At 41.5% G+C, this 14,671-nt stretch overlaps 1 protein-coding gene and 1 long non-coding RNA gene across 2 annotated transcripts; one reads left to right on the top strand and one right to left on the bottom strand.

The window, feature by feature from the left end:
- Nucleotides 1-32: 32 nt before the first annotated feature.
- On the bottom strand, nt 33-14,459 carry UBXN4 (UBX domain protein 4). The gene is made up of 13 exons (XM_053981753.1): nt 14,315-14,459; nt 8,877-8,979; nt 8,000-8,028; nt 7,077-7,195; nt 6,334-6,499; nt 5,788-5,890; nt 4,223-4,277; nt 3,904-4,068; nt 2,993-3,120; nt 2,187-2,289; nt 1,728-1,859; nt 1,194-1,402; nt 33-647 (listed from the first exon to the last, which is right to left on the bottom strand). Exons 1-13 carry the CDS (start codon nt 14,391-14,393, stop codon nt 509-511), a joined length of 1,530 nt encoding a protein of 509 aa, XP_053837728.1. The 5' UTR covers nt 14,394-14,459; the 3' UTR covers nt 33-508.
- Nucleotides 1,383-9,793, top strand: LOC128809648 (uncharacterized). The gene is made up of 3 exons (XR_008437810.1): nt 1,383-1,433; nt 7,280-7,540; nt 9,665-9,793. It is a non-coding gene; the product is annotated as an uncharacterized LOC128809648 (long non-coding RNA).
- Nucleotides 14,460-14,671: the final 212 nt, after the last annotated feature.

Raw genomic sequence — 14,671 nt, 5'->3', positions numbered from 1 at the left:
CAGAACATCAGAGGAACTTCACAAGACAGTCATGTTTTCTGGAAAATAGTTTATTGAGTGCTTAGGGAATTAAAAACTACAAGGTTTTGCTTGCAGTTGCAGAAGCAAGAAAAAAGTTAAACATAAATTAGTTACCTGATTTGCTACTTATAGTGCTTCTGAAACCCTCATTTTAATCAGTTATTGTCTACCATGACCTTTATATGAATATATCTGGCCCTTAAATTTATGTAGCAGAACATTTATAGAGTAAAAAGTGCCTTTCTATGGCATAGGGCAATATTTATGAAAGCTGATGGAGATTTTCAGTCTTTTTACTAGGTTTCACCTACACCCACTTGATTTTTCTGACATAGGTGACTTTATTCCATAATCCACCAGGAATAAGAATTAAGTAAATCAGTCAGTGTAAAATAAGCCCCACTTGTCCAGAAGCTTTAGTCGACTTAGATCAAAGAAGAGAAGGGAAAAAAAAAAGCAGCCAGATAGTAACTGCAGTTACTCAAAACTACATTTGTTGTGTAGAATTTCCATTCCAAGTATTGTTTTCATCTTCTCCATCATCTTGAGTCCTGAGTCTATATATTTTGCCTTCTTTTTTGAAGTCTTCCCCCCGCTTTTCCACTACTCGTTTCCTGACTGCTTGCCTAGGGCACAAATAACAGTGAGGTTTGACAGTTTCCTCAGTAATAATTACACAAGAGAAGCAGCAAATGCAATAAACACAAATCATCCATCTGTCTCTTATCTTCAATAGTAGTTTTCTTCCCAAAGTTTCCTTGGGAAGCAATACCCAGGTGAAAATTTGTCACTTAGCAGTCAGACAGAGTGGCAGACTCTCATTTTCCCTGTCATTGAAGCAGTATGTGGCTTCTTCACCAGAAACAGCTGAGCAGCTCTCCTGGTACATGGGAGATCTCATTCTCTAGGCAATACAAAACCTGTCAAAACCAGATTTCATCTGCTTCTGTTTCTTGAACAACCATTCCGTAACAGTTTGATATCTCATTTTTAACATTTTTATCTTGCAAACAGTATCAGCTGAAGTGAAGCTCACCTTTGTAGTTCATAAATGACTGCAAGACGATGCTTTTCCTACTGTGTAATAATTGCAAGTTCCTTTCCCCAGTACAAGATCAAAGCAATTGCAGCAAGAAGCTTGAGAAACAGGTGCCTTAAACACTTTGCCTTACCTGCTTTGCTCCATGCTGCCCGACGTTGAGGGAGAGGAGTGGTCTTGCTGATGAGCTGACCTCACAGAGGGCTGGGAGGGGGGTGGGCTCGTAAACAGGAAGTTGCTAATGAATCTCCAAACCGCTAAGAGGGGGTAAAGGATTGTGCCCAAGAACTTCCACAGATCACTGCCTGAAGCCTGAACAACGGAAGTCGCAGGTCTTCCCGCCTGTCATGAACACACCAAGCAGACCTGTCAGGTATGAAAGTGTGCTCTTGTAGACAGAGTATTTCACACACCCTTTCTAAGCAGCTCAGCAGACACAAAGGAACAACCTTGGTTATACCTTTGACAAGTATCTATGTCACCATTTATCTGCTTCAGAGAAACTTCTCCAAATCAGTCCTGTCAAAAACTAGAGTAATATTGCAATCTGTTTACACAAAGAAAATCCCCAAATTCAAACCCAATACTATAATGGCTGACTAACAGCAAATATCCAGCTGCTGTACTGCTGTTTGAAAAATCAAACACACCAAGACCCAGCACCTACCGGCAGCAACACTACTGAAGCACTGGGTGCTAACTCGAGTTCCAGTAACTTCTTTCCATAATCTTCTTTGGTAAACTCCCTCCTGGGAAACATTGTCGCCAGTGAAAAATTGCCGTAAGTGTTACCAACCGTCTGTGAAGCACATAAAGAAAACATTTTATTTATAACTGCTCATTTTCAAACAACTGCGTATTTGCCAGCTGAGTATACCTTAACAAGAGTCTTGTATCAAACTATCAATCATCCTCAGAGTAGGATATGAAATATCCTCATTTTTCTCTATATCTTACTAATGACACACTGCAGCAGTTGGTGGCACTGGAGAAGGCTGCTACCAAAACTCCCTTCAAATACCCAATAAGGAAAGGAGTTGATGACAACTCCACCACCTTCAACAACTACTTGATGCTCACCAAATCATAATCAGCACATAGCTGAGAAACAAAATGCCCATACTACCTGTGCAGCAAACTGCCTGGCTTCTTCTAGCCGTGCTTCAGATGGGAACTGGTTGGTGAAGGAAGATCCATCGGGGAGGCGGAACTGAATCCTGGCTATTGCACTGTGGGACAGGTATTGGGGTCAGTCAGGACACGAACTTACTTACAGACAAAGGCTCCTGGGCCTTTAGCTTGGTAGTACTGAAATGTGGCAGAGAGGGACAGTCATCCTGCCTAGGGCAGTGCAGATGGGTGGTAAGATTGAATTCACAGTGGAAAACCACCTGCTGATCTCTCACAATGCATCTCTTCCATAACTCCATATAAGGTGCCCATAGGTTCAGATAATTCTTAAACCAGCAGTGCTGGGCAAAGCAGGAGACAGCTCTGACCTGGGCAACTGATGGCCCCAACCCAGCCTTGCTGAATCCAAGCCATCCACACACAGCCCCTGGATCTGCACCAAGTTTCCCAGCAGTGCTGACACTATCCAGTCATTATGTCCAGGCATAATCTTTGGCATTCTCACCTTATCTAGTACCCTACCAAGCTCCATTATACTGGTATTTAAATCAAAGCTCAGACACAAAAAAGCTCTTATCTAACTCAAATAACACACAGTGGTTAGTGTTTCATGATCATGAATGTCAAAAGGATGAAAGCTCTCAAAGAGCATCATGTTCATGTACACAGCTACCTTTAATGTCACTATTTAACAGCTCAACATGGCATGTGGTCAAGAGATGAGGAGATATATTAACTCCTAAGAAAGTTTCTTTACCTCTCTCCCCCAAAATACACACTTGTGTCTCTACTGCAACTCACCTTCGCTCCCTTTGAGCTGCCTCTTTTCTGGCCTCTATTTCAGCCTGTTTAGCCTGAAGAGCTGCAGCTTTTGCAGCTTCTGCTTCTTCCTTCGATTTTGCAAAGCGAGCTGCCCTCTCAGCACGATCCTGTGGAAGGATCAAAGGGAAACCTTAATTGTTAACATAACTTGTTGCTTAATGCTCATTAAAGCAGACAGCTATGATCTACACTCATGAACCAACTACACAGATACAAACAGACCATATGGAGAAAAGATAGTGGAACTGAAAAGAATTATTTAGTGCCAAACTGCACAATTTTGTGTCATTAGCCAAGATGACACTTCTCACTGAGTCACTTCCCACAACCAGTTGTCAATAGATGATCTTCCCATGCAAGCTCAATACTCCAGGGAAGATAAAGGCAAAAACCTTATGACAAGTTACATGACTGCAATTCTGAGTGTTCTATACCAAAACCTAATAATGAGGAAGAATTTCAGTTATCAGCTGTTTACATCCATATATGCACATACACATATATACTAACTTGGAAAATAATCCTCCTCACCATTTTGAGAGCAGTGTTCTTGTGTATGTTCTACAGTTAAATACTCTCTGTGCTTCTCTTTTAGTACCATGCCTAAATTGCAATTAATTTTTTGTTTATATGATAATTCTCCACTAGGCTCAAGCAATATGACAGAAATGTTTGTTCAGATAGAAAAGAATTGTGAAGATGAAAGCAGAATTTTCCTTTTATACACAGGAAATGCTACATAAACCCCAAACACAAAAATCGTTACTATACAAGACTACAGAATTCCAAATGGAAAAACAAACAAAGCCCCAGCAAATGAGAAAATGTATCATTTTAGTACTCTGTGAGAGAGAGAAGCAGCAAACTCTCTTCCCAAATGCAAAGTTTACCATTGCAATCTGTTGCCTTATGCGCTCTCTAGCAGCCCTCTCTTCTGCCTTTTCTCTGTTCCTTTCCTCCAACATACGTTTGGTCAATTCTTCTTCCTGTCGTCTTTTGTACTCCAACATTTCTTTACCAGTTTTCCTTCTTTCAATTTCTTTCCTAATTTCTTTCTGAATAGAGAAATATAAAAATTGGACCACAAAATTGCCTTGGGCAAGAGAAAAGACTGCAGTATGTTTGTGTAAGAAGGAATTAAACATTTATTCAAAGAAGGGTTAAAAAAACAAACCTGCAACTGCAAGGGGTTTTACATTTTTGTGTTACCTGTTCTTCTTCTTTCCTTTTCTCTTCTCGTCTCTCTTCAAGCTTTTTTGTTAACCTGAATTTAAGAACAGAGTGAAAAGTCTTATCATTGCAGTATTTTCAAATGTTAATGAAGCATTTGCAAACCCAGGAGAACACATGAAAATGAGCTGTAGCAGCAGTGATTCATTCCCATGCGGGTGCACCATCCATGCAAAGGGCAGTGGTGATTTCACCACCTCCTTTCTCACTTTAGAGTAGTTCTAACATATTCCTTTTGTCCTTTTTCCACTCATTAAATGAAGAATCCTACATATTCTTACTGTTGAACAAACTTATGAAGATATACAATAAGCAAATACTATTTATGATCTGTGGTAACAGAAGCACTAAATCTCAATCTCTTTTTAGCCATTTAAGCCATCTGGTTTCTTCTGCACATCACCTCCTAAAATGGATTACAAGTAATATATAGCCATGACATAGATGCATATGCATCTGTCTCAGCTATCCAGAAAAATGCCTCAGAATAAAGACTGACTTAAAAGAACAAAGTAAATTTCCCAATACAGATTGATAATAAAATCCCAAAATATTTGAAGTCTGGGGAAAGGGCAGGCATGACCCAAAGTGTCATATAATCAAATCAATTATATGACCCAAAAGTCATATAATCAGAAAAATGTATGGTAGCTGTTCAAAAGAAAGTGGTAATTACCACAGAGCTTGGCCTATTTCTCCCCCTTGCAAAAATGGCTGTAGATAAATTATGCATTATTTAAAAAGGAACATTGATAATTATATTAAAATACTGACTGCATTGTCTTATCAGTGGTAAGTAAAAAATATACCTCTTGTCCAATAACTTTGGAAGAAAATTAAAATAAGCATGAAAAAGATTTAAAGTATATTTTAGCATTATAAATATTCCTATTATCTAAACATGTATTATGGTTTTAGACAGGATATTTCAAGTATCAATCTTACTAAAAACAAGTTTATAAACAATATCCTGTATTTAAAAACAATGAATAATGAATTAATCATGTTTTGAGCCAGGTGCTTCTGATCACCATACTTCAAAAAACTGAGCTCAAAACATTACTGTTCACTGATCATAACACAAGTCTCAGAATAGGATTCCACTGACTTTTTCAATATCCCTAAACTACAAACAGTCATCAAATCAACAAGAGGAAATAAGATGACATCTCTATACAAAACGTAGGTTGGCATTTTATTACACCAGTTTCCAGTGCTTTGAGTTCAATGTTTCAATTAATTCAAGAACCTGCAGCAAACATATCTCCTCTATTGAAGTCATATCAAAGGTTTTCCAGATTATCTCTTTCTTTCAAAGTACATGAGGAATTATATTAATTAAAAACCTGGTTTGGTATCAGCCCTAGTATTGTCAGAGACATGTAATAGAAAGTAAGACCACAAATATTTGCCAGATGACAACAGCCCAAAATCCTGTAATTAAACGTGTTTGTTAAAAAACCCCAAACCAACCCAAAACCCAACAAAACTGCCTTCTGAGAAACAAACACAACACATTAAGAAGTCTGTAAAAATAGACTTGCCTTTCTACTTTGAGTGTAAGATCATTCACAGGCTGAGCATCATTTGCTTGCTCATCTGCAGAATTAGTTGCTTCCTGGCTTGCTTGACCTGAATTTGCTTCATCTTCAAGGGATTTACAAGAAAGCAATGCATAAGAAAAAAACAAAAGGTGCATTTCTTATCTTAACAATTATTAGGCTCATTGCTACCCACAATTTGCAGCAACTGGGATATCTTAAGGAGATATGAGGTTCTGCTACTTAGACTCCCCCCCTCAACAATTTGGTTTCAAGTTACTAAGCCAAAAAATGCTTTAATTGAATCCTTTTTCAGGAAAGCATACACAATTTTATTGAGTTATAAACCATAGATTCCTCACGTATTAAAACTAAGCAGAATGACAAGTTATCCTTCCCTCTAGACTTGCACAAAGCATTCTGGAATATCCCAAGTTTTTCCTCAGTGAGTCTGCTCAATATATGGCCTTTTATATACCATCATGTAACAAGAAGAAAAACCATTTCCAAAGCAAATGAGGTGGCATTTGAGGTGACAAGAACACTAACCATTACCAGCAGAAGATGCTATTGTCTCAGGCATAACAGCCTCAGCAGAGTCACAAACCCCTGCTCCAGAGTCTGCACTTTCTGGAGCACCATCAGACTGAGAGGAGGGGCAGGGAGCAGATGCCTGACTGCCGTTTTCCAAAGGCCGCCCTTTCCCTGTGTGCATCTAAGAAATTGGGAGAAGAGAGAACGGAGCCTATGAAAGTTCAAATATTTTTCACAGGTTAAAACATCAAGACTGAATTATTATTGAAGAATCAGCCCTATTGAAAATACAAAACTAGAACTACCACGTATTGTTGAGTATGGAACAATCATGCATTTCAGTTTTTTTTCTACTTTTAGTCTTGCACTTGAAATCAAAGTGATAAAGCAATCTACACTTGTGTATAACGTTATAAATCCACATTACAGGACAATATTACATAACCACATTATAAACTGAAGAGTAATCCCCTTAAAGGTGAGTTGTCACATTTTGTCATTCCAGTTCAGAGTTCAGTACTGTGGGTTTACACAGGTGATCTAAACCAAACAAAAATTAATGTAGCACACGTGCACAGTGCTTCCAACCTGTGTCCTGGACTCAAGGTTGCAGATTTTATTGTTGGAAGGGCAGAACAAGTAAAACACTGGTTCTACTTCCACCAGTTACTTTCCCAAAGGCACAAGCTAAGGGCCAGGGCAATCCCTGTCCTGAGCATGACCAGCTCCATCTGGAAGATCCAGCCTGTCAGCATTACCTGTTTGACTTTATGGATTCTGGTAACAAGCTCTTCCACAGAAACGCTGCCAGCAATAACTTCCAAAGGGATTCCATTGTCTCCTATAAAAAAGCTGGACGGGACGCACACTACGGGATCTGCACAGCGACAGTTAAGGGCAGTAAATGACAGCAGTTGACACAGAGTAACTTTCCAGGGCAAAGCATTCCTCCTTCCTACAGGAGCTTCCAGCCCAGTGCTCTCATCTCCAACTGCTCACCAGCAGCCAGGGCCAAGGGAGGAAGAAAGAGGCTGGCAAACATTTCATGCAACTGGTAAGCTTTTCTTCTTTTCTTTTTACTGGTTTAGGCCAAAGTATTTTTCTCCCAATTTTTTAGGGAACTGATTATGCACTGACTTGAGAATATTTTGTTTCAGTGTCAGAAAACATCTTAAGTAGACAGTAATGAAATCTCCAGAGCATGAAGGAAACCCAAGTTAAGGTACAGAATTAATGAACCATAAGCAGTGACCTCCTTGAGGCAGGCAGGGGTTGACTGACTTCACAGCTGTGTATGTGACAGAACCCAGGCCACTGCTTGTTCCTCCTCTGCACCTCTGAGCCCCAGCTCATAATTTAAAGCATTTTTTGTTTGTTTTCTAATACTGATTAGTAGGACCAACAGGTTATTTAGATTACATAAAGATTTAGATGATTTTCTATTTAGAGAATTACATAGGATTAACATAAAAACCCCAATTTGCTCACTTTCTCTAATAACTGACAGCTAGTTGAATACACAGATGGCATCTATTAACTACAGTTTATTGCATAGTTTTGTACCAAAATAAGTATTTTCAATAACGTTGCTTGTAAGTATTTGTCTTAAGAAGGGTATTAACTTGTAAAGAGCAATTATCTGTAATCATAATGTAGCATCTAAACAGATCTCAAAGGATACAAATTTGAGAAAACTGCAGGCATGCTTCACTGTTTAAAAGAAAAGATTCATTTAGGAGCAGCAATCATTTTGCAACAAGTTCAGATTAAGTCTTTCATCATAAAAATAACTGTCCTACAAAACTATTTAAATACTTGAGAGAACACTAAAAGCAAATTTGCATTGCATCTTATCATTAACATTCTGCAAAAGTGTTGACATGGTGACAATCCTTGGTTATCACAGTTGACTACATAAAAATTAGGAAAGCAGTGCTAAGAGGCAAGTCAGGAAAAAGAAATCTAGTCTATTGAGCACAAATAATGTAGTAAATCTAATAAAATGTCTATAGAGCACTTCAAAATAATACCATTTGGGGAAATGTCAGTGCACTTTGTGTACATGGACTGGAACACAAACTTAACAAAAATAGCTGAGTAATTTACCCAGGAGCTTAAATGCTTCTCATTCTATCTGTTACAATGGAGGCAAACATTTTCTCTGGGGCTTTACAGATTTTTATCTTTCTGAATTCATGAAAGGTTTTTAATTCATTATGTAACTTGGCAAACCAAGAACTGCCTCTAGCATTTGCATTTTTTTATTACATCATTTTTAATAGCATTTTTGTGTCTCTTCCAGTTGAGAAAGGGCAACCTCAAGCATTCTATTACTAGTACTGGAATACAGTCTGAAATACTCAATGAGTATGTACAGAACATAACAATAAAGCCTATTTTCTCAGGCTTTTGGGACTCCAGGAGTACTGAATTAACTTCTGCTCTGGAACCCTGTATTTACACTATCTCCAAACCAGGGTGAGGACTTCAAAAGCCTCTTACTCTCATCATCATCAATGACAGACTGTATAAGATACATAATTAGAATAGGCTCAAACCTTTTAGTGTCAATTTTAATAGCAACAAAACCATCTGATGCAGCTTCAGTCACCTTCTTGTCTTCCCACCTTGCAGCCATCTCAGTAGATTGTTCATCTTCACCTGCAAGACACAGCACACACATGAGTTAAACCTACCACAAATTGCTGTTTCCTGATTTTAGCCTTGCTCCAATCCCTTGGAATCACCTTTGTAAAATACTCTGTGAATTATTTTCAAGTCAGTTTATATTTTTTTTTTTTTATAATCTGGAGACAATTCACTCCAGCTGCTCCACTTTGATATGTCAAAACTATGTTCTGCTTGCCCCTCATTATAAATTTAATTGCATATTAGTACATCAGCTGCTAGCAGGTAAACCTATGTTCTCCACTCTCTGTAAATACATAATTCAGCAGGTAAGGTTTCACAGTTTGACAGTGTAAAAAAAAATCCCCAAACCAAGAAACATTTATTTGCAGATTATTTATAACTTAGTTTTGTATTCCACTTCCTGACATGAACAGTAACAGCAGAAGGGGAGGAAAAGGTGTGAGGAGCACAGAACAGGAATAACAAATGCAGAGGAGCTACTTGGATAAGAGAAACTGAAAAGGTGTTCAGGGGCCAAAGATTCAGAGGTGTTATTTTAATCAGATGAAACATATCAATCATACATTTATGTCCTAAAACACCAGTTTAGTGAGGGTGTGGGTTAATAAATAGATTCTGATGAATATTAACCATATTTCAACAAGTACACTGGCCTGCAACCATTTATTTATCTTCAATCTGTATTACTTCCTAGCAACTTGGAATGGACTGCAGTCTTGATGAAGAATCTGAGTCTCAAGTATAGAAGTATAGTAGTCCATTATTCAGTGACAACAACAAACCACTTGTTTGTTTCATCCCAGCTGCCATTCCATGCAATATTTTTGACTTGTTAAAGATCAGGAGTTCCATGTGGAATCTCCCAGTGAAGTGCTGCTATCTGGTCACAAGGCTTCTCACAGGGCCACGTATCAAAAATACAATTTTGGAAAAGTGGTTTCAACCACATGTCTCAATTTTTCTCTGGAAGCAATTACTGGAGCAAGTAAGAAAGTATCTACCTCTATTATTATTCTTCTGCATAAGCAAGCAAATATTTAGGCTATTTTACGTGGGAACCTTTCCTCTTGCTTTAAGTGCAGTGCTTCCAAGTGTGGTCAATGCAGCTGTTGTGCCCAGAGCGGCCTGGTCTCCTCTCCTGTTTCCAAATGCTCACAGGCAGGCAGCTGCTTCACCACACACTGTTTCAAAAGGACATCTGCTCATCTGATTAGGCTACTAAAAATATCTAAATACTTGCCCAATGCTAACTTTTCCACACAGCCAACTGCTGGAGGAAAAAGAATGCTGAAAGACACAAACAGGGCAGAGGCTGCTCACAGTACAGTCTGAGAGATGACTGAAAATGCTGATAGCTCACATTTTATAAAGCTCTGTGCCATGATGCACTGATTAATACTGTGACTACCCACTGAACAGTTGCTTATTCTCATACATCTTTTTGTTTTGATAACCCTTTCTCATTTAGGGGTTAGGGTTCATTTATTACTGTTTGTAGCAGTAATTATATCCTGAAATCAAAACTGCCAGGTCACAGGTAAAACATCAGAAAAGTCAAGAGGTCAAGTGCAACAGAACTTGACATAATTCATAATTCTGCTAAACACTGAGCCAGCACAACAGCCTCAAAATTATAGATCCCAAAACTCTCAGATTTCTTGTTTCCTCAAACAAAAACATCATTTCACTCAGTGGAATGATCTGTAAACAACGCACAGTCACACTTCCTTGCCTCTTAAATCTGATCAGGTAGGTCTACATAGGGAAAACATCGATCATTTCTCGAGTGATTCACATACTGGACAAGACTTTTTCTGCAATCATTTACTTCCTGTATGAGGAACTTACTCAAAACCATCACAGGCTGTCAGAAGACTTTAATTCCCCTCAGTACACAGTCATCAGGGAAGTGTTTCCCTTTCAGAAGGAGAGATAAGCCCAACTTACTTTTCCATGTCCAACATTTCACAGCTACTCACTGAGAGAGCATTGCCATTCTGGAAATGCCAGGAAGCCAGGACATGAAACCATTCACCTCCTCCTCTTCATCATTTCACTTATTTAACTTGCAAAGTGCCTTGATACATCTTGGCTACAAATAACTAACAAACATCTTATGTGTGCACATCACCATTTTGTAAAAATAATTTTTTCACTCTGAAAAACACCTTTTGTGAGTGGCCTGGTATTTTCATGATCAGAAAACATGTCTAACCTTTGGAAAGATATAAAATAATCTGCAACACCTCCATCAGAACAGAGGAGGTTTCGTATCAAATGAACTATTAACTTTAGATTAGTGACTCAAAGGATCAAAGGCTTTTTAACTCTGGAGGCTACAAAATCATCTGCAGAACAGCTACCAACAAGATACCAGGGGTGTTCAAAGAATCGTAACATATCCTGGCTTAGGACGGACCCACAAAGATCGAGTCCAACTCCTGGCCCTGCACAGGACACCCCAAAAATCTTCCCATGTACTTTTTGAGAGAGTGTTTTCCAAATTCTCCCTGAACACTTCCCTGAGGAGCCTGTTTCCCTGCCCAACACCCTCTGGGGACAGCAGCTTTTCCTGATATGCAGCCCGCACCTCCCCTGACACAACTTCACACCATCCCCTGGGGCATCTGTGTCGCCAGACCCGTTTCACTGTCAGGAATCCTCTCCCAGCGCAGCACCACAGGGAAACTGCTGCTGGCAATTACCTGATGCCACAAAGTAACTCATGTCTTCCCCAAACACAAACCCCCTTACCTGGTGCGTCCAGAGGCCTCTAACATCTCACCTTAATATTTCAAACCAGTTTCCTAAGGCAGATCTGCTTCACCTCATGCTCTCTGGGGAAAATGGAGCAATCCCTTTTATTGCAACTTCCCATGAGTTCAACAGGACCTTTACCCTTACACCATCCTGTCACCAGAATGTGCCATGAAGGTTTTAAACACTGAGCTTAAAAATGCTGGGATTATGGCTGCAAGCAAAAACACTGAAGGAGAAACCTGCTTGAACAATGTACACTTACAGTCACAAATGCCACCTCATTTTTAAGATAAATAACCACATTATTCCTTGCTTGACTAGAAAATATTCTAGAAGCAGAAAGAATAATCCATTTCTTCATTTTCTAGAGAAAATGTAAGTGAAGTGCAGAGGAGAGGGAGAAAGGGACAGGCAGATGGTGGCAGAAACCAAAAACAGATGGACATATCTGTCCAATTAGAATTTCCTAATTTTTGTCAACTGTACCTAATAGCTATCCTCCACAATGGCCACCCCAATATGATAGTGAACTTACATTTTTAATTTCTTTCATTATTTTTTCCCATAGATATTACTGGATGAAGTGCACAGAACCAAACACTGCAGAAAGCCTGTTCTCCAGGTGCTTTCAGATGCCTGTCCCCAGTGGGAAGTGTGCAGTGTAGAGGCTCAAAGTTACCATCACTGTGCAGTTTGAAACGTGTTTCTACCCAAACAACAAACCCAATCTCTGCTAACACAAAACCAGACTATTCTTCCAGCACTCCACATCCTTCAAAAACAGCTGCTTCCACACACAGTGAGAAAGTTCTTGGGCTTCCCAGCTCCCTTTCCCAGCACATGTAACAGAACAGTTTCATGATCAGCTCTGCCACGGGTCAGCTGCCCTGATCCCACGGTGCCCAGGGTGGACCAGGTGTCAGCAGAACTCTCCAACTCTTCCATTTCAGAGATGTGCCTGGCTGAAGTCACACTCTGCCTTTTCCAGGGCTCATAAGAACAAACAAAACAAATCCTCACAGCAGACACAATGACAAAACTAGGTTACTTCCCTGCAACCATAAATTTTTCTCCCCTGTATATCTACATATTCCTACACTCACCTTGTCAACATCAGAATCTAATGGGCCCCATTTTGTGCAGAACTTTTGTTTCATAAAAAGTACTGGACATAAGTCACAACATGCATTTCTCCCTGATACATGTATCAAGTTGAAACTACCCAGAGGCCCACCCTAGTCCCTCTGTCACTGCCCTCCTCAGCTGGGCAGGGAAGAGAATGTAATGGAAGGCTCACAGGAAGAGATAAGGGCACAGGGAGATCACTCACCTGTAATCTCTGCAGGCAAAACAGATTTGACTTGGGGAAAAATTTATTTAACTTATTACTAATCAAAAATCAGAGCAGGATCATGGGAAATAAAAGCATATCTCCTCCCCACCCTTCCTGCAGTCAGTTCCTCACACCTTGTCTCCGCTGCTCCTTCCTTCTCAGGGGTTGGACTCCTCATACTATTCCAGCATGGGGTCCCTCCCAAATTGTGCAATGTGACTCTTTCCCAAGGGCTGAAGTTCTTCATGAACTGCTCCACCCCATCCCTTACTCCAACACCAAAACAGCCCCATCTGTGGTCTGACAAGACCCTGATTTCTATCAGTACGTTTACTATCCAGCAGAAAATGCTGTTCTCCAAGTATATGGAGAGCTGTGTCAGCAAAGGAATTTAACTGCACTTTTCTGTTCACATCCCCTTTGGGAGTGAACTTCTTGAAGTCACATGAGTCCCACAGTTCAACAGCTCTTAAGGGAACAACCCTAATTCACACACTCAATGTTGTTGTTTCATGAGGCACCTGAAAAACTACAAGCCACGAGCACGTAAGGCAACAGTAAAATCTTAAGAAAAAACGCACACAGAGATACGCAAAAGCTCAAAAATTAAACAGCTTGTCTAATCACAGAATATCACAGTTCCAGTCGTGTTGGAAAAGCCCTCTGAGACCATCTAGTCCAACCTATGGCCAAACACCACCTTGTCAACCAGACCACGGCAGTGAGTGCCACGTCCAGTCCTCCCTTAAACACTGCCAGGGAGCTCACCACCTCCTGGACAGCCCCTTCCAATGTCTAACCACCCGTTCTGGGAAGAAATTCCTCCCAGTATCCCACCTAAACCTCCCCTGGCGCAGCTCAAGACTGTGTCCGTCTTTCGTTCATAGAGAAATCTTTTCATAGAGAAAGGCAGAGTACACAAGACGATGTGAATTCCTACAGGTTCCAAACACAGTGTTATGAAACACGCACTGTCGGTACGAGGAAAGGAAACAAAACACAACAAGCAGCCCGGAGAGCTGCACCGGCGAGAATCCAGTGCACAAGAGCGGAACGGAGGGAAGGCGACACATCGGACGGGCGGTTCCGCTCCACAAGGCGGACGGGCGGGGGCCGGACACCGACACCGCGGGCTGGAGCTGACACAGCACAAATCCCGCTCGGCGGGAGGGGCGGCGGGCGGGACACAGCTGGGAAGGCGCTGCCGGGCCCTGCCCGGGGGGCAGCGGGCGGCCCCGGGACGTACCGTACCTGCCACGAACACGACGAAGACGGAGCTGCGCTCCTTGGCGGCGGCGATGGCGGCGGGGACGGAGCCGCCGAACCACATCGTGGGACCGCCGGGACCCGCCGCCCTCAGCGACACCGGCACCGCGCCTGCGCCGCCGCCGCGCCAACCGCCCCCCGCGCGCCTGCGCGCGCGGCCCGGCGCCGCCGCCCCCTGATTGGCGGCCGCGCGCGGCACGCGCCCCGCCCGCCCGCCCCCTCCCCGATGGCGCGCGGGGGGCGGTGGCGAGTCCCGCCCCCCTCAGCCCGGCGCCATTTTGGCGCTGCAGCAAAGGTCCCGCGTCCCGCCGCGGGCGGGCATCGCCCCCTCGCTGTCCCGCT

Source organism: Vidua macroura, chromosome 7, assembly GCF_024509145.1.
Source record: "Vidua macroura isolate BioBank_ID:100142 chromosome 7, ASM2450914v1, whole genome shotgun sequence".
Taxonomy (NCBI): domain Eukaryota; kingdom Metazoa; phylum Chordata; class Aves; order Passeriformes; family Viduidae; genus Vidua; species Vidua macroura.
The sequence above is the reverse complement of the archived record's forward strand: the minus strand, read 5'-3'. Positions and strand labels throughout refer to the sequence as shown.

What these genes read in the sequence shown, in the direction of transcription:
- UBXN4 (XM_053981753.1), bottom strand. Translation starts at nt 14,393, where the DNA reads ATGTGGTTCGGCGGCTCCGTCCCCGCCGCCATCGCCGCCGCCAAGGAG. An exon ending in ATTAAAATTGACACTAAAAG is followed by an intron (nt 8,029 to 8,876) that starts GTTTGAGCCTAT and finishes TCTTTTAAACAG; the next exon opens with TGAAGCATGCCTGCAGTTTT. An exon ending in AAAGGAAAGAAGAAGAACAG is followed by an intron (nt 4,069 to 4,222) that starts GTAACACAAAAA and finishes TTCTCTATTCAG; the next exon opens with AAAGAAATTAGGAAAGAAAT.